The 19,891-nt window shown below is 37.7% G+C and overlaps 2 protein-coding genes across 6 annotated transcripts in view; one reads left to right on the top strand and one right to left on the bottom strand.

Moving 5' to 3' along the window:
• Positions 1–1,026: 1,026 nt before the first annotated feature.
• Positions 1,027–9,929, bottom strand: grxcr1a (glutaredoxin and cysteine rich domain containing 1 a). Its single transcript, XM_058798217.1, has 4 exons — positions 9,524–9,929; positions 2,731–2,966; positions 2,552–2,617; positions 1,027–1,219 (listed from the first exon to the last, which is right to left on the bottom strand). The coding sequence occupies exons 1-4, from the start codon at positions 9,927–9,929 to the stop codon at positions 1,040–1,042; spliced, it is 888 nt and encodes a 295-aa protein (XP_058654200.1). The 3' UTR covers positions 1,027–1,039.
• A 6,876-nt stretch (positions 9,930–16,805) lies between these two features.
• Positions 16,806–19,891, top strand: part of atp8a1 (ATPase phospholipid transporting 8A1) — a 157,940-nt gene continuing 154,854 nt past the window's right edge. For 4 of the 5 annotated variants that reach the window (XM_058797389.1, XM_058797391.1, XM_058797388.1 and 1 more), the window contains exon 1: positions 18,406–18,482. In XM_058797389.1, the coding sequence (XP_058653372.1) occupies positions 18,428–18,482 (55 nt within the window). In that variant the 5' untranslated portion in view covers positions 18,406–18,427. Of the gene's footprint in view, positions 17,153–18,405; positions 18,483–19,891 lie in introns of those variants that run through there. The other variant, XM_058797390.1, reaches the window with a different exon arrangement.

Here is a 19,891-nt window from a genome sequence, read left to right on the forward strand (position 1 = left end):
AGGCATCTTACAATGATGTCCAAAAATGCTGCTGCTGCTCACTAGATTTTCAGAGACAGCCAGTGGTTTATTATGTACCCTCAGTAGACATCATGCACAGATGATTTACTCTGAGCTTTGAGCCTCTTTACAATGCTGCCTTGTAGACCCAGAATCAAGCAGCATTGTACAGGGCTATGAAAGCACAGAGACGCACTTCCATATCAGCCCGGCTGTTTGTGAAGGATTTCTGTCAACCTCAAGTATATTTATGTGGTTATTTTGTATCATTGCTATGCACTTGATTTACACCTCTTTTAATTATTAATAGATTTGACGCTTTGTTTAATCAACCCTGTAACTAAACTGAAAAGCGATATCATTTGTATACAGACATTAGGTCATCTTCTTTCAATGTCAAGCAATTTGATTCCTGCGAAAGTTTGAATAATTGAATATAGCGTACGTAACTATATCCCTAACTGGCTGGAAAATAATTAAACTTATATTTATTTATTTAATAATATTTAATTATTGTTTAATTTATTATATTAAAAATGACAACAATAATATTAAGTATTATTATTATAATTCTTAACTTGTTTGGGGTTTTGTCCTTTGTTTGTTTGTTTGTTTGTTTTTTCTGGGGGGGGGGGTCTCGGTAGGTCACCTGTTTTGATGTTCATCAGATAATGCTTTGAATTTTTTCTCATACTTTTCTCATAGGGTTCAGAAAGATGATATGTCTCTCTGAGCTACTAGTTAATTTACTTAATTACTATATTTATTTACAGTGACCGACAGTATCCATGCTGTCCGATTAGGTCATGTTGCCAGACATCTTTTGGCATGTTACAAAAAAAGCCTCATGCTGTAATAATTAATCATCAAATAGCAAATATGGTAAAAACTACATCTGTAGACATGTAATTGAGTTTTCTAAAAAAAAAAAAACGGTTTATTCACAAATAGCAGTTCTTTCTGCATCTCTTGTTTTATACATGGCTTATGGGGGTGGAGGTGGTGCTGGGAAGGGTTTTGCAGGCACTTGAAGAGGACCTTAGTGAGAACAGCTGGAGCAGGGCTGGAGACCGTTCTCGTTGCACGCTGTGCACTTCAGGGCTTTGAAGGAGTCGGTGAAGCAGTTGCGAAACACAGACATTTTGCTGCCATGGCACATAGGGCACGGGACAAAGGCAAATCCCCCACACGTCTGGCATGTGTTGGGGTGCTGAACCCTCTACCATCAGACAGAGAAACAGAGAGAAAAATGTCAGTGGATTTGAATGAAATACCTGACCCGTGTGTACATTCTCTTGGAGATACAATCTGAGTGATGCTTTATTTATTTAATAAAATAAGTCAAATGCAAGCTTGACTTTATATATATGTGACCCTGGACCACAAAACCAGTCATAAGTGTCAGTTTTTCGAAATTGAATAAATAAGCGTTCCATTGATGTACGGTTTGTTAGGATTGGACAATATTTGGCCGAGATACAACTGTTTGAAAATCTGGAATCTGAGGGTGCAAAAAAATCGAAATATTGAGAAAATTGCCTTTAAAGTTGTCCAAATGAATTCTTAGCAATGCATATTACTAATCAAAAACTACGTTTTGATATATTTACAGTAATAAATTTACAAAATATCTTCATGGAATATGGTCTTTACTTAATATACTAATGATTTTTGGCATAAAAGAAAAATCAATCATTTTGACCCAAACAGTGTATTTTTGGCTATTGCTACAAATATACCCCAGCGACTTAAGACTGGTTTTGTGGTCCAGGGTCACATATTATTTTGGGCTGTTCATTATGTAAATGCACAATAATATTTGCTATTGTTAGTACTTTTTATTTTAGACTTTATTTTATTTTTGAAAGCATTTGCAACTATTGATGGGACCCAATCTATAAATTATCAACCCAATCTCACAGGAAGATGTAACTATTTTACATAGTAGCGATTTCACATGAATGTATACAATGTGAATCATTGAAAAATGGACGATTTTTAGAAAAAAGTAAGCTTGAAGGTCCACTCCTAAACGGTATGAGATGGCATAAATTCATATGAGTTGTAGAATAGTTACAAATTTGCCACGAGATTGTGTTGAAATTGTTGACATTCACTATGTTTGAGAAACCACTGTATAATAAATTGTGCCTGCCAAATGCATAAATGTAATGTGAATAATATGAATCACTGATATATAATGTAGTCTATGTTTAAAGAGCTATAATGAACTGTAATAATAAACCTTTCTTGTCATAAGTGGTTCTGTTTTCTTTTACAGAATAAACTATGACAATAAGCCAGATTTGACTTTGACTTTACTTGAGCAATTGGAACGTTCTTTATTGACATTTATAGTTCCATGAAGAAACTTTAACATCCATGGAACCTTTTCAATCCACAAAAAGTTATTTTAGTGGAAAAGGGTTCTTATTATTAAAATGTTCTTCACACTAAGAAAAAAAAGTTCACCCAAAATGGTTCTTCTTTGGCATTGCTGCAAAAAGCCCCTTATGAAACCTTTATTTTAGTGGAAAATATCAATATTTACCTCTATTTTGGTGAGGAGATCCTGAAGCTCCCCTAATTCATTCATTGCAAGTATTTTCTCTGCACCCTGAATGTGCAAAACATATGCAAATCATTATTAGTAGTTCAAACATTAGCATAATGCCATTAAATATGGCGTGAATTTTGAAACAGGTGTGGAGCATGAGTGTGAACACTGACCCCTAGGTAGTGTCCATCAATGAAGACCACAGGCAGTGAGGGAGGTTCACCCACTCGCTTACAACGTGTCTCCAGTTCCTTCCCATATTCACTGTCCAAAGCGATGTTCTTCTCTATGAACTTCACCCTGTGGTTCTGAAAGATCTTTCGGACCAGCTCGCATCGCTCAAACGTAGTCCTGACCACTCGAAAACTGGTGGTGTAGATTACAATTCGCCCGAACTCTAGAGTCAGTTCTGGCTGAGAGAGCCAAAGAAAACATAGAAGTCTGGTGTTAGATGAGAGAGGCTCTCTTTCACAGTATTCAATCTAATCATGACACTTCTCACTTGTGTTCAAGAGTAAGCAAATGAATTTGCAACAAAACCTTCAGAAATAAGAACAAATCGGTTTAATATACTGCATGGTAACTGAAAATCATAAATATGTTTTGTTTTCTAAGTCTGTACAAGTCTTGCAGCAGCATTTGCAGGTAACATAAGGCAGCAGGCAGCATCTATTGATTTTGTGAGTCACTGTTCTTTAGATTGACCTTCAACATCCTTTCTTAGAAGAACAGCTCTCATGAAGTGTGAAGGTGTTTTTCTTAGCAAAGAACAAAAATAGACTCAAACTTCACACATTTTGAAGTGAGAGAGGATAGACTTGAAACTTTCTAATGCAACTGTAGCATTTAGTTACTACATTATGGTTTGGTTGATGTGGTATTACAAGCAACTTTGGGTCACACTTTATATTAGGTGGTCTTAACTGCTATGTACTTACATCAAAAACTAAGTACAATGTGCTTATTGTGTATATGTTGTATTGCAAAACACTTTTGCTGCTATTGAGGTGGGATATGGGTAAGGTTAGGAACAGGTTTGGTGGTATGGGTAGGTTTAAGGGTGGGTCAACAGTGTAATTATAAATGTAATTACAGAAATTAATTACAGATGTAACTAAATATAGGTATTTAAAAAAAATATATATATATATATATATATATATATATATATATATATATATACAGTGAGGAAAATAAGTATTTGAACACCCTGCTATTTTGCAAGTTCTCCCACTTAGAAATCATGGAGGGGTCTGAAATTGTCATCGTAGGTGCATGTCCACTGTGAGAGACATAATCTAAAAAAAAAAATCCAGAAATCACAATGTATGATTTTTTAACTATTTATTTGTATGATACAGCTGCAAATAAGTATTTGAACACCTGAGAAAATCAATGTTAATATTTGGTACAGTAGCCTTTGTTTGCAATTACAGAGGTCAAACGTTTCCTGTAGTTTTTCACCAGGTTTGCACACACTGCAGGAGGGATTTTGGCCCACTCCTCCACACAGATCTTCTCTAGATCAGTCAGGTTTCTGGCCTGTCGCTGAGAAACACGGAGTTTGAGCTCCTCCAAAGATTCTCTATTGGGTTTAGGTCTGAGACTGGCTAGGCCACGCCAGAACCTTGATATGCTTCTTACAGAGCCACTCCTTGGTTATCCTGGCTGTGTGCTTCGGTCATTGTCATGTTGGAAGACCCAGCCTCGACCCATCTTCAATGCTCTAACTGAGGGAAGGAGGTTGTTCCCCAAAATCTCGCAATACATGGCCCCGGTCATCCTCTCCTTAATACAGTGCAGTCGCCCTGTCCCATGTGCAGAAAAACACCCCAAAGCATGATGCTACCACCCCATGCTTCACAGTAGGGATGGTGTTCTTGGGATGGTACTCATCATTCTTCTTCCTCCAAACACGTTTAGTGGAATTATGACCAAAAGTTCTATTTTGGTCTCATCTGACCACATGACTTTCTCCCATGACTCCTCTGGATCATCCAAATGGTCATTGGCAAACTTAAGTCGGGCCTGGACATGTGCTGGTTTAAGCAGGGGAACCTTCCGTGCCATGCATGATTTCAAACCATGACGCCTTAGTGTATTACCAACAGTAACCTTGGAAACGGTGGTCCCAGCTCTTTTCAGGTCATTGACCAGCTCCTCCCGTGTAGTTCTGGGCTGATTTCTCACCTTTCTTAGGATCATTGAGACCCCACGAGGTGAGATCTTGCATGGAGCCCCAGTCCGAGGGAGATTGACAGTCATGTTTAGCTTCTTCCATTTTCTAATGATTGCTCCAACAGTGGACCTTTTTTCACCAAGCTGCTTGGCAATTTCCCGTAGCCCTTTCCAGCCTTGTGGAGGTGTACAATTTTGTCTCTAGTGTCTTTGGACAGCTCTTTGGTCTTGGCCATGTTAGTAGTTGGATTCTTACTGATTGTATGGGGTGGACAGGTGTCTTTATGCAGCTAACGACCTCAAACAGGTGCATCTAATTTAGGATAATAAATGGAGTGGAGGTGGACATTTTAAAGGCAGACTAACAGGTCTTTGAGGGTCAGAATTCTAGCTGATAGACAGGTGTTCAAATACTTATTTGCAGCTGTATCATACAAATAAATAGTTAAAAATCATACATTGTGATTTCTGGATTTTTTTTTTAGATTATGTCTCTCACAGTGGACATGCACCTACGATGACAATTTCAGACCCTCCATGATTTCTAAGTGGGAGAACTTGCAAAATAGCAGGGTGTTCAAATACTTATTTTCCTCACTGTATATATATATATATATATATATATATATATATATATATATATATATATATATATATATATAAAGTACAATGTAAAAACATGCATGTACACAATAAGTGCATTGTGTCAAATGATTAATTTAAATGTAAGTACATCGTAGTTAAGGCCACCTAATATAAAGTGGGACCAAAGATTGTACTAATCCTCAAATTCCAATAAGAACACAACTGCAAGCCTAGTGCAAATGCTGTAGCATTGTAACTTAAGCCAAGCATTAACATGAGTCAGCTGTTAAGATTAAAGTATGAAGTGCCAATAAACCTGCAGTAATGCAATTATTGTGCACTTATTGTCTGACTAATGATTCTCACCATCCTTATCTGACATCAAATAGCAGTTCATAAAAAGTTATAACTTGCTATATCGACATGCTGACAAAGATGGTGATGGCATTTCCTGTTTAGCCATCTTGGATAAAAAAATAAGTCAGTGTTGTGGGAGCAGAAAATACAGTGCTTTGGACAAAATATCAAACTAAAAGTGTCATCTCCAAAAGAATAATGCTAATAAACTCCTCTCAGAACTGACATTTGTGCAGCTACCCAGCTAACAGGTAATGGTGATTGCATTGACAGAACGTTGACTAACATTCAACATTGTTCATTCAACATGTTATGAACTAAGATTCTTTCAGTAACGTTAATAAAACGTTTGATCAAAGTTTTCTGGTCTTTAATAATTTCTCAAAATGTTAGCACAAAAAAATAATTCTATAATCATTCATGTAACGTTTTTTTTGTTTGTTTTTTTTTTCCTGAAATGTTTCATTTGGATGTTTGTCTAATGATGTTTCAAAGTTACTACTTGTTTCAGAACATTCAGAAAACGTTCATCAGTAACATTCCCATAATGTTTGCAAAATAATAAAATGGTATATTCCTTTAACGTTTGTATAATCAAGAAAAACTTTAAAAAAACTTCCAAAAAATGGAAATTCTGTCATTAATTATTCACCCTCATGTTGTTCCAAACCCGTAAGACCTTCGTTCATCTTCAGAAAACAAATTAAGATATTTTTGATGAAATCCAAGAGCTCTCTGACCCTCCATAGACAGCAAAGCAACTGAAATGTTCCCAGACCCAGAAAGATAGGACATCATTAAAATTGTCCATATCAGTGGTTCATCTGTAATTTTATGAAGCTACAAGAATACTTTTTGTGCACAAAGAAAACAAAAACAACAACTTTATTCAACAATTCTTCTTCTCCTCGTCCTGTCTACTGACCTTATTGAGAGTAACTTACCACGACGCATGCGCTTGCTTTTCTCTGCTCGTAAACAAGGCGATTACAGTTACCACTGATATCAGGTGGACTATTTTAACTAATGCTGCCTTCACGTGCTATCGGAATTATCGTAAATAAGAATTTCCTAATCGGATATTGGACATGAACGGCCTCTCAAGTCGTATTTACTGCTGGGAAATTCGGAAATAATTTTGATACCAGAGTTTCCGAGTTGGGCGGGTCATAAACTTTAAACATGGTGAAGGGGAAAACCATTGCCGCTGTCAATGCTGTTCTCACAACAACTACATTCCTTTGTCTTGTCGCTAAAGTAGTGTAATTATAGGCTAGATATGAACGATCATTTGAAGCATATTGTATGTTTTATAAGCAGTGAAATAAGCATGTATTTGACCAAAATTCCAGAATTGTCAGCAAACTGCATGTATAGCACGGTGAATGTTTATTTGATTGTCAACCAATGGGATGCTACATTTCATACTTTCCGACATTAAAGCATTTGAATACACGAGCTCGTAATCACGACTTCATAAGTGGGAAATAGGAAATTTCCAATAGCACGTGAAGGCAGCATATGTTTCTGGGCCTGGGAACATTTCAGTTGCATTGCTCTCTATGCAGGGTCTGAAAGGTCTCGGTTTCATCAAAAATATTTTAATTTGTGTTCCAAAGATGAACGAAGGTCTTACAGGTTTGGAACGACATAAAGGTGAGTAATTAATTTTTTATGAAAATTAACCCTTTAAAACTTTTTTTTTTTTTTAAAGGGGTGGTTGACTTTTTTATTTTTATTTATTTTTTAATTTTTTTTTCTAAGCTTGATTGTGTTTATGGGGTGCAATCTAACATTTGTTAATGCCTCGTTTAAAAAAAAAATGCATTATTTTTCACATAATTTACCTTTATACTACACCTCTCTGACCCTTCTCCTCTAAACGCACCGATCATTTCCTGCTTTTATGAAACCACTCCCTCAGAAATACAATGGACTCTGATTGGTTAGCTAATCCAGTGTGTTGTGATTGGCTAAACCGCCTCTAGTGCGCGTCTAAATGTCCCGCCCCTCAGCTCAGCAGCATGTGCTCTGGTTGTATTGTAAACAATGGCGTCCTCTAAATTGCTTATCAGTTTGAAGCGGCAGTCACACTAGACTTTGAGCATGCGAAATTCCCTAGGATGCTGCAACGGTCGTGATATGACGTCATGCTCTGCAGCATCTTTTTAAAAAAGTTAAATTCAACACATGACACACAATAATATATCAAATGTGAAAACATACAATCTACTACACTTTCCTGCCGTTTTAATTTTATGTTCTTTTAATTTAGCTACAAGGTCATGCTGTGACTTTAAATTGGGCTTTATCGATCTGCTGTTGGTCACACGGTGTCACGTGATGCGAATTCGCATGGCAGAATGAACTTGAATTTTGGAACGCAGCGAAATGCGAACTTTTCGCAGGGGCTTGCGTTTCCAGTCTGACGCATTCGCATGCGTATGAATGGAAGTCAATGGAACGAAAAGTGCAGTGTGACTGCCCCTTGAGACGCAGAGAACATTAGTGAAGAGGACCGCGCAGAACCTGTGCAAGTGCGGCGCTTAATGTTTTGTTTTTGTCTGATACTTTTAGATACTCTGTTATTTGTAAATGCTACTGCTTCTGTGAGCTTTTAATATACGGTTTTATCTTAATTAAAGCTTTAATACAGAATGGCAACGACACACGCTGTGTGAAAATAAGTGTATAAATGGAACAGTTCTTTGAGCTGAGCTGGTGATCTGATTGAGAGCGAGTGAGAGAGAGAGAGATGCAGAGCAGGGGGATGCTAGGAACAGTATTAAGAACCGCTGCTTTAGAACATTGGTTTTGAAACTTGTGAATCCATTAGAATCGTTAGAAGACTCGCGATTCATATATGAATAGATTTTTACGTGCACCCCTAGTTTTCTCTTCCTCTTCTCTAAAGCAGCACAACATGGCCTCGTCCCCTTCGTTACATATTCCCGGGGGCGGGACTTATCTGGGTTTGTGACGTATCAGACCCGGGAAGTAGCTCTTTTAGTCCCTATGAGTCTTTTTTGTAGGCATTAAGCTGCCAGAATTTTAAAAGACGATATCTCCGTTTGCATTGAACTTTCAGCGCTGCAACTTTGCAGATATTGTTTATGCTCAAACAGCATCATTACACACTAACTAACATTAAAAAAGTGAAATCGCAATCAACCACCCCTTTAAACTTGACTTTTTAAATGTTCAGAGAACATCAGAAATGATATTTTCACATACATTAGTAAAACGTATCTTTGTTTGCTGGGAAGAAACTTTGCATTTGCAAGTTTTGTGAGTGAACACAAAAGCATTGAAGTATAATTATTCTTCCTATCTCAGTCTCCTTGCCCCTTATGGGCTCTGTAGCCTAGTTGTTTGATAGACTGACATGTATTACATTATTTAAATAATGACCTTACATGTAGTAGTTTTTATTGGTCTGTCTAATCCCCTATTTACCCTCTGTTAAAAAAGATATAGAATTACATCTGATATCAGACAAAAGCTGTCAGCAACTTTTTCAGTGCTCAACTACAAAGCAGAGGCCCTGAGAATACATTAAGATGATTAGCTTAGCCAAAACACTTAAAGAAATGCATCATTAATCTTTAATCGTACAGTGATCTTGCTCAGCGGGACAGCTCGTTTGTCTGGCCAAAGCCTGAGAGAAGAGAACATGTTCTGTAACCAATAGCGGCTGAGGAAAGAGGCTCTGACCCTGTTAAGGACACACAGCAGCTGTCAATATTAAAGAAAGTCTAGTAATATTAATGTCAGTTTTTCATCAGAGCTAATGTGTACTGACATCCACTGTCAAGATTTTAGATGGAAAAACTGACCCTCAATGACTTACCCCATTGTTTTTAGCCAAGTTATCAAAGAGTATTTGGCCAGCATTGACTTTGTGCTTGACTCCCCGAACGGTCCCATTTTTGCTGAGGATATTCACTCGTTTGGTACTCAACACTTTGTCTCTTCCTCCTGCAAACATCAGCAAGTCATCAGGCTCGCTTCCACTGTCATCCAACTCCGACCCCAAGAATCCACACAGGTGGGCGTTCACCTCCCCGCTGGTGGATGGAGTGCTGGCCCGGTCCGCCTCGGAGCTGCTGGTGCAGTCTGAATCCAGGGAATCTGACGGCCCGTCATCCTTAAACATCTCTTTTAAAACCCGCCCGCTGTTCCCTGAGGCCACCCGGAATCTCACCCTCTTCTGCCTCTTTCCATCCTCCGGTGTCAACAAAGCCTCCTCCATTGCGTCGGCTTACATGGTCCACAAAGAAAAGGTGATTTTAATCCCTCAGCTTCATTGGTGGATGGAAATAATTATCCCCTGTTTTGCTCCATGATTCCCCTGGAGTCCAGACACAGTGAACAGACTCGGAAAGAGGTTGATCTGTGAGTTACCATAAGCCCCACCACCAGTGTTCCTGTACATGTTAATAATGCATGTGGCCTTGCCATGGTTACTGAGAAAACCAACCATGAAGAAACTGATAGTCTTTTTAATAATTCACCATGCCATAGATTTTTCTTTTTTTTCCTGTGAATAGCCTTGACTCATAGACAGAAAGTTTGTAAATGAAAGTTCTTATGTTTAAAAAAGAAAAAAAAAGACATTTCAGTCATCGTTCATTTATACTCGTTTTCCAAAACTGTATGAATAAAACATTATTGGCTTTCATTGTGTGGACAAATAATACACACAAAGTTTCTCAGGGTTAGTAAATAACTTTTTTTTGTGAACTGCCCCTTCAACATGTTAGTTAGCTAAGAGAGCATTTTACATATGCATATGATTTGAGAGGGACATTGATTTGCCCTGTAGAGCAGCTAGAAATTCTGGTAAATCTTTTATGATTTCTTGTCAGTAAGATGGAGAGACCTTTTCTATTTAATTAGCTGCTGTGGTTCACAATGTATCTTAGAACTTCTTAATGCACTGCAGTTTCATGCCACTTAGAAGATTGCGCTAGGTCTGCATGCATTCACCTGCTGTGCTTGAGCATGAGGGGAAATGGAGCTCTTCCGTCATTGGCTGGTATTTGCACCCATCTGCCCTCCAGTGGGGCTGCAGGTAGCACTGCAGCTGCTCTGTTACTACAATGGTACTGCAGAAGTGGACCGACCCATATTGTGTGCTGGCGAGCTCAATAGGCCGATACTCACATCTTGCATCACAGTTAATGGAAATGGAATACATTATACATTAACTGGAACAAAGCCATTTATAGGCATATTGTCACTTTCTGTCTGCACAGTCTGTACTAGAAAAGGGAAGTCTTTTTTTAAGTACAGAAAACTAAAATGACAGATATATTTCCCCTTTACAAAGATTTTGAAATATTTTTTTTGTTTTGTGTGTTTTCGTGCATGTTTGGTAGCTACGAATTCATATTTGTTAGTGTATGTGTCACGTGTATGTTCTGTTTAGTTGCCCTTATTTGGTCTTCCTGTTCCTGTCCTCATTATAGTTCATTAGTTTCCACCTGTGTTTGTTAATTATCCCATTAGTTCCTTTTGTTTGGTTCAATACTTATAGCTATAGCCCTGTCTTTCCCCTGTTTCTTTGTCCTGTCTTACGTTGTGTTTGCTTTTTCTGTGTGGATTTATTAAAAGACTGTTCATTTGACGACCTGACTCCTTCATGCTCCATTGAGCTTCTTGCCACAACAACCCGTGACAGTATGTTGACAAAAATTATTTATTTTACTTGCTACATAGAGGTAGACTACCATCAAAAGTCTGGGGTTGTTCCGATTTTTAAAAGTCTCTTATTCTCACCAAAGTTGTATTTATACAGTAAAAATAATATAAAATATTACAATTTAAAATAACTTTTCTATTTTAATATATTTTATAATTTAATTTATTCCTGTGATGGCAAAGCTGATTTCTTCAGTGTCACAAGATCCTTTAGAAATCATTTTAATATGCTGACTCTAATTGAAATGCTGTCACTTTTAATTAATTTAATGCTGAAAAGTATTCTTTAAAAAAAAAAAAAAAACTCTTACTGACCCCAGACTTTTGAAAAGTAGTGTTTGCGTGCAACTGACTAAATTATACGTGATGTATAAGGCTACTTCAAAGACAAAACATCCCACCCAAACTTACTCTTTCATCATGAAATACAACAACACAGGAAAGAAAACCGCACTCATGGATCTTAAGTGCTGATTACAGTTTTTTAATGCCATGTTCTTTCAGAAGCATCACTAGCACAAAATGACAAAATTTTGGCAAATAACAGACAAACAAACCTCTGGCGATAGCCTCTTTTGCCCTCTCATTTATCATGCTGATCTGTTGGTTCTTCTCTCTGCCACTCCCCTGAAGGAGTTATCTGAGTTACACACACAGTCACATCAGATGCTCTTTGCATTTCAAACAGTAGCATGAGAAGAACCAAACGGTTTAACACAAAGACTCAGCATAATTTTGAGGCTGTGAGTTGCTGCCTCTATATGCATCCAGTGATTTGCTGGAGCCTGATGAATATTGGACTACATTTCACTTTGAAGTCCAACAAATCATCCGTTTCCAGCCACATGCCGATATACCCATCTATTTAATTCCGGGACTTTTTCAATTTCCTCAAGATCACAAGACTGTGGTGAACCATGACCTGGAGAGCTCATCTAAAGCAGCTCTGCCAGTGATAATTTAAATCCACCCTCATAAATGCTATAATGTGTCTCTTATCGTTTTCATTTCAGGGTTTTTAAATCACACCCCTGCTTCTCTGTAAAGTCGGTGCCAGTTTTGAGTGCTCCGGCTGTCAGGCGGGTCTTTCACTAAATGATAGCACGTCAGAGCTTGTGAGTGTCAGTGTCAGTGATCGGTGCTCAAGGCTGATCGTATCTATTCTTAATGTTTCTGGATCAACATCCTTGTTGGCATGAAACAACTATGCAAATGAACCAGTCAGGCTGGTTATGGTTAGCATTCAGGTTTGCCATTATTATTACAAGATTATTTGATAGACTGACATAAGAACAAATACTTGACAAAATCATTTAGTTTCTAGTAAGGTGTCTTATTTATGGAAGATTCTTCAAATAGGGGAACTTTTTTCCTGAAAAACTGCTTTTATTTCATTTCTACATTTTTTGTGTGTGTGTCTCTTTAATTGTTTGAGAATGTGGAAGAGTTCACTTTGAGCTTTTACCTTTTTAAAACTCTCCTCTACAATATCTAAGTGTTGAAATGAAGGAAATTTCACTTTGCACATTTTCTAAAAATGCAAAATATGTCCGTTAATTTGGTAATTATGTCTACAATTTCTTAAATTCAGTTTTTTATAATGGTCTTTGTTATCTCCAAGAAAGCAATGTTTATATTAAGCCAAGGATCACCATGAGTCACGGAGATGATTGACCCAACCATCCCATCATATAAAGAACAATGCAGATTAATATAATTCCATGTTGTTTACAGTGACTTAAGGAATCAATTTGGCTTAAATCCCATAAATGGAGTATTTCAGGTGATTTATACTTATGGTTCAATGAATTAAATAAATGAACTTCAGCGCTTAACAGTGAAATTCATTACCTGTGGCTCGGCAATTTATAAGAGGATTATGGAGAATTGTATGACTGATAAAGAAGTGGTAAATATGGTTTAATATTATTTGTGTTCTCAGGCAATTCAAAATGCGAGGGTTTCACTGATAGTCCAACTCCAGCAGGGGGCAGAGTCTGATCTTACTGATCAATGAATTGCACCAATCCACAGATCAGGTTGTTTCTTCATTTAAAAGAGCACTTTTTTTCTCATAAAACGTTTTTGCACATAAATAAATCCATAATGCTTTGTAAAAATGCATTTTATAATCATGTAAAGTCACGTAAAATGAAACATCCATTTATATAGTCTAATAAACTGATTTAGTTAATATGATGCTTGGTTGATTCAATACATGGCATCTAAATTAAGTCAAAATGATTATTTAACATAACTGAATCAACCTAAATACACAACACTATGCTTAATCTTTTAAGGTAGAAATAGCTCTAGTAATTGCAGGTTACCACTTTTTTTTTTTATATATATATATATACAGGTATTCAGTTTAAGTCAGTAATATTGCCTAGGACATAAGCAATTTGATGACTGTACATTTATTATATAAATTATAATTATTTGCTTTATTTTATCCAGACAATCTCTTTAGGGCCCAAAAATTTTCATGTGCAATATATCTGTGTTCAGACAAACAGAGTTTATGAGTAAAATGAGCGTGCAGGGTGTCTCTACGCTTTAATTATATTCCTCAGTCAATATCTGTTAAGCCCGCTGTTTTTTTTTTACCCATGCTTTAGTATCCCAGAATCCTCAGCTATTGTTAGCAGATCCATCAATGCCTTTCTGATCGTATCGGCTGATAGGCTGGCAGCGCTGCCCAGGACAGATGGTGCCATCCGACTGTTGACTGACAGGTGTTGCTGTTGATACTCTTCATGACCCTTTCTGGCTGAGTCTTTCTGAAGCTCAACATCTTATTTTATTCTAGTCCAGTCCATTTTGAACTCATATTGATGTCATTGTTTAAACCTATAATCTTGTTCTCAGCACAAAAGAATCAACATACTATTTATAAATACATGCATGGGCACTGTTGAATATTTCATGGTCCCAACCACATGCAGTCTAATCTGTCAATAAGCGTAGATCACACTCATAGCCTGCAGTGAGTGCAGGTCTTATGTGACCTGAGAGTTCTTTTTTTTTTTTATTACGATTTATTTATTGAATTTTCAAAACAGCAAGACAGACAGAAAGTAATAAACACACAAACATTAAAGGAATAGAAGGAACAAACAAACCAACAAACAATTAAATTAGGTTAAAAAAATAAAAAAACGATTTGTATATAATAAATAAATAGCTTAATTACAAACATGTGCTACTAACATGGCAATACAAGTGCACAAACAGGATAAATGGAGTAATAATAGTACAGTGTAGATAATTAATCAAGAGAGACTGCATCCAGCTGCAGAGTTCTAACATGCTCAAGGAAGGGTAACCAAATTTTTGAGAATTTGACTATGCAGCCACGAAGACTGTGTTTAATTTTTTCTAATTTAATAAAAAATAAAGCATATTTTATCCACCGAGTGTGAGAGGGGGCATGAGGACCTTTCCAATGCATTAGAATACAACGTCTTGCTAGTAAAGTGAGAAAAGCTACCAGCTCAATGAAATGTGACCTGAGAGTTCTGATGGAGCGACCGGCTCAATTATCACAAAGATTCTAGGCCCTCTTTAGTGGAGAGTGATTTATTTATTTTTTTAATTGAATTACATGTACATAAAATATATATAACCACATATCGAGGGGTGAGAACCAGAAGGGCGTAAGTGACATTTCACCAACTTTACAGGAGAGCCAAAACAAAACTTCTACCATAGTTTGTGTACTATTTCAATTGTTTATAATACAAATTTGCACACTCATGGATGACAGTACTTGTGCCAGTAGAAAGAGCTTTCATTTGATGTACATATCTCCAATTCACCAAAAATGTCACTTACATGTCTGGTTCTCACCCCTCGATATATCGTTTTTAATTAATTAATTAATTAATTATTTTAACAAAAATAAGTAAATACATTTGCAAGGGGAATTAAAAAATAACAAACGCATTATTATTTAAGATTTAGTTTTGGCATTTTTTGCCTTTAATATGATAGGACGGATCAGACCTGACAGGAAGCGAAGTGGGAGAGAGAGGAGGGCGGGATCAGGTCAGGAAAGGTCTTGGAGTTCGGACTCGAACTCGGGATGCCCGTTGCTGTTTGTCGGCACATTGCCCTCAAGCCTACTTTATAGGCTATATCCCATAACTGTCCTACTGTTTAGCCTGAAGAATGTGTCACTCCAAAATGAATATTCTGTCATCGTTTACTCAAAAAGGATGTAAAATCATTCCAAATGTAAGTAATAAGAGTCGTATTCAGGTTAATTTTCAGGTGTAATATTAATTTAAAAAGAGAAATTTTGGGAAATTGCATTTGTTTTATTTTATATAATTTATATACATGTGCAGTGTTAATATACATTTTAGATATGCTATATTATATGCAGCGTTTATACCAAATGTTCATCTAATCAGCACAGATGGAGGGTGGGAACAAGGTCGGACGTCCATGTGTGTTGATACAGAATTCATATAAAAAGCTTGATCTATTTTTATCTGTCTGTGAATGAGAGAGCGCGTGTCTGTGTGTGTATTGAGAGGATGAGTCATTATTTAGACTGATATGTGCTCAAAGATAAAACCGCCGCGCATATAATCAAAGAGGCAGGCATCTTGTCACTGTTGCTAGGCAACCTCAGGAGCAATAGACCCAAATCCCTGTGCAGGCGGGTGGATGCCGACTAGATTGAGGAAAAAAAAAAAAAAACCTTTGGAAATAAGGCGTGTTATTATTTGTGGCTTGCAATTTCATAGATTTTATATTATTAGTACAATACAATGAAATATGTACAAAATTGATGTGTGCCTTATTCAATCTGTTACATAATAAAGGAAAATATGCCAATATGTTTATGAAAAAATTAAACTAATCATATGAGTGCTTTTCTTTGTTTGTTAATTAATTTTATCCGTTTGTCTAATTATGATAACAGTAATACTAATAGCAGTTGGCCAGAAGAAGAAGATGAAGAACGTGAAACTGGAATGGAGACTTCCGTCCATCAACATGTGGCTTGTTGAGAGCAAACCCTCAGCATATCAGCGAAGCCATAATGTTTTCCGGCTGAAGGGTAATATGAGAGGCAATTGCAGAGTCGTGATTGCTTCAGGGCCTAAAATAAAGAAATAGTTGGCTGTCATAGTCTCTGCAATCCCCTTCGAAACAATGAGAGTAACTGCAGCGAGGGAATCTCCAGCAGACCTTTTTAACACTGAGATCATATTAGGAGAAAATATTTTGGTTTAGTTTTTATTTAGCTCAGTACAAATCATAATTTGTATATCTTAAGACCTGGTTTTATTTTAGACTTAAATAGATACCGTTTCTATAAGAAATTGATGTTTTTCAGAGTGTGAATGATCACTCTATGCGATATATTGCGACTAGACCCCCCTCTGCGCTCTTAGTTGGTACGCTCCAATTTGTGAAGCGGCAGAGCTCGCTCACATTCAGTGTTTCAACCGTTTATCGATTCTTGCGCGTGCTGGAGAGATTTGGCGTTCAGCTCCGTGCGCTGATGCTGGAGTGTGTTGTTGAGGGCGGAACTGTCGGTGTTCATCATCATCAACAACATGAATCCTAACACAAAATAAATGGTTACCGGTCACGGGAGTCGGGGAAAGCTACTTTGGTGACGGTCACCGTCGCTTAAAATCTCTAGACGGGTGAAGAGAGAAACGCGACGCGGAGTTTTATGCGTTCAGTTGACAGGTGGACCGATGCCGCCCGTTCAGAGAAATATGTCGGATCTCCGGACCCGAGCTGAAGGTAAGGCACGTTTTTAGCGCGGATCTGTGTCAGTCTGTACCTGTCATCTTGAGTTTCGTGACATGTGTACATTTCTTGTGCTCGACAACTGTTGCGATTTGCGAGAGCACTTAAAGCAGATTGCATTGAGCTTCATTGCGTGATTCCTGCTTGCAAATAAGTTGTTTCAACAATTGCTTTCAAAGACTGTGGGCAGGATTTGATATTTATATGTGGGCATTTGTAAAGGTGAGATGCATAATGGTCCCATAGGACACTCATATAGTTAATTTCATATTAGGACCGTCATCAGCTTTCATTATTTATTCGCTTGTTACGTTTTTATTGACCACTTCCCCTCCTTAATGTCGAGAAGGAGGTGTTGAGGAAAAGTGAAAGCAGAAGGTGTGTGTGTAATTATGAAGTTATTATATTATGTAACGGTTTATTGTTTGTGTTTTATTTAGTCATAAGAAGTAGGCCAGGGCTCGTTTGTAACTAAACACTGCAGTGTTTCCATGTCGAATTAGGTTTTTTTTTTTTCTATTGCTGTCATGAAATTTCCTTGCTCTCCTAGTCATATAAACATAATTCACAAATAAATGTTAATAGCTCATATGCCTTTAAATAACAGGTGGTGGTGGTGGTGGGTTGAATTTTGATTCTTCTGAATGTTTCGAGTCTTTCGAGTCCTTAACTAAAAAGATTCATTCCGCTGATTCGATGCTTTTTTATCTCTTGTGACTCTTTCTGCAGGTTACGAACTGTTTTGTATAATGATCTGTATAATAGTCTTTATGTAAATCTGTGGGTTACGTCACGCCAGTAGATGGAGTTAAAGTTATGCTTTTGTGTATTGTAAGTGACTCACTGAATCATTCACTCAACCGATTTGTTATAAAACACAGACTGTTCACAAGCAACTCTTATTGTCATTTGCGTAAAATGTCATGCATATACATGTACTAAATCTGACTACAGAAATAGTGTTTATGCATCTCTACAAATGACAAAAAAAACACATCTATATTCTCCCTCCATTTTGACATGCTATTTATATTTTTATGTAGCTATACAAAATGCATCCATTATAAAATACGCGTTGTATGTAGCTCCGAGTCTTGTTCAGATACAAAACACCGTTCATTGAGGGGGCGTGTTCGTTCGGTAGCTCCTACCAATGAAATGCACATTCACAGCTTGCGCTCGAATGCTATTGGTTCGTGTTTTAACCCGTCTTTCGAGGCAGGACAGCGGTCTTTCACTTCGAAAGGGAAAGACTGAAGTGGACGGAATATGAATCGGCATCAGCAAGTTGCTTGCTCCGATGTGCTTCACCTGCAGTATTTGGGTATGGTGGGGACTTTCTCTCATGTATTTGTTTAATTTGTTTATTTAATTTTGTTTATTTATTTATTTTTTAAAATGTGTATAGATGTGTAAGGGCGTCTGCTCTGAGTCTGATGGATATTAATCAGACTTGCTCTGTCTCTCATGTTTGTCTGTATGCATCCTGGATAAAATGTCATGCTTCCAGTGACCTTCCTTGTTAAGAATCAGACTGTGTGCATGTATTTGAGTTTGATTTGCAGTCAAAAGGCTGACCAGAAATAGTTTTGACTGACTGAAATGTCAGCATATTTGAACAATTTTACTTCCTTGTGCCATTGACTTGTTGATACTGGAGGAAAATTAGGTTGGGAAAGAGTATGCATTTCTCTAATGCAGCCTGTGATGCGTCATAGTCACTATAGTTTGAAGGAGATTAAATGGAGGCCATACGTTTGACTTTAATAATTTAAGAGGCTCTAGCAACGGCCGGTTGCACTCATTTCACAAGCGCTTGTCCGTAAGACAGTAACCAGCTCTGTCGGCCCCGAGTCCTGCTCTCATCTTGCTGTTTTTCAGTTGAAAATGCGTCTGGCTGGTTTTAACCTTGGTTTTGGAGCACGCCATGCCTCCTGCCACCACATTTACCGTGTTTGTAAAGTATCCTGTTCGTCAGAGCAAGCACTTCCCAGCACTGAGCGATCAATAATTCTGCATGTACGATCAGGCCCATGACCTACACTGTACCAGTTTGAATGAAAGCAAGAGACCTGTTTTGAAATGCAGTATTTATTGCTGCTTGCACCGGTTTTACTTTCTGCACAGACCTTGGTGTGTGGCACAATGTGTTGTCTTTTTGCAATCCCTGCAATGCATCGTGGCAGGGCAGGGTGGGACCTTGGCAGAGTGTCAGCCTAATCCACTCATACCCTGTCTAACAACTTCCAGCTTCACCCTACCACCTACTCCAGCTTCAACTCCTCTTCAGTCCCCACGTGTCTCTTTGCTTTGGGTACGTTAGAACGCTCGCCAGGCCAGGCTGGGGTGGTTGCCAAAGCAGCCTTATCTGCGTGGCGGTTGGTAAGCGGAGGTGGCACGGTTCTCGGTTTGGAGGCAAAGATCACAGAGTGAAGCCCACACCATTGGGAGTGGGCAGGCCTGCTGGAGACCTCAGGGAAAAAAAAAAAAAACCTCTTTCCAGATAACTTTTTTTTTTTTTATGGTCCAACTCACAACCCAGCCAGTATCTGCAATGCAGCTGTAAATTTTTTTTTTTTTTTTCTCTTTTTCTTCTAGCTAGGCAAGTATGTAGCTAATTTCTTTGTCTCTATTAACACCAAATGGTTTTGGTAAGATTATGATCTCTTTCATGGAGCAGTTTCCAGAACAATCCCCTGATCTTCAGTTGATTGAACTTAGGCCATTAGTTCA

Source organism: Onychostoma macrolepis, chromosome 14 (genome assembly GCF_012432095.1).
Source record: "Onychostoma macrolepis isolate SWU-2019 chromosome 14, ASM1243209v1, whole genome shotgun sequence".
NCBI lineage: Eukaryota > Metazoa > Chordata > Actinopteri > Cypriniformes > Cyprinidae > Onychostoma > Onychostoma macrolepis.

What these genes read in the sequence shown, in the direction of transcription:
- grxcr1a (XM_058798217.1), bottom strand. Translation starts at nt 9,929, where the DNA reads ATGGAGGAGGCTTTGTTGACACCGGAGGATGGAAAGAGGCAGAAGAGG. An exon ending in TTGATGGACACTACCTAGGG is followed by an intron (nt 2,618 to 2,730) that starts GTCAGTGTTCAC and finishes TTGCACATTCAG; the next exon opens with GGTGCAGAGAAAATACTTGC. An exon ending in ATCTCCTCACCAAAATAGAG is followed by an intron (nt 1,220 to 2,551) that starts GTAAATATTGAT and finishes GTCTGATGGTAG; the next exon opens with AGGGTTCAGCACCCCAACAC.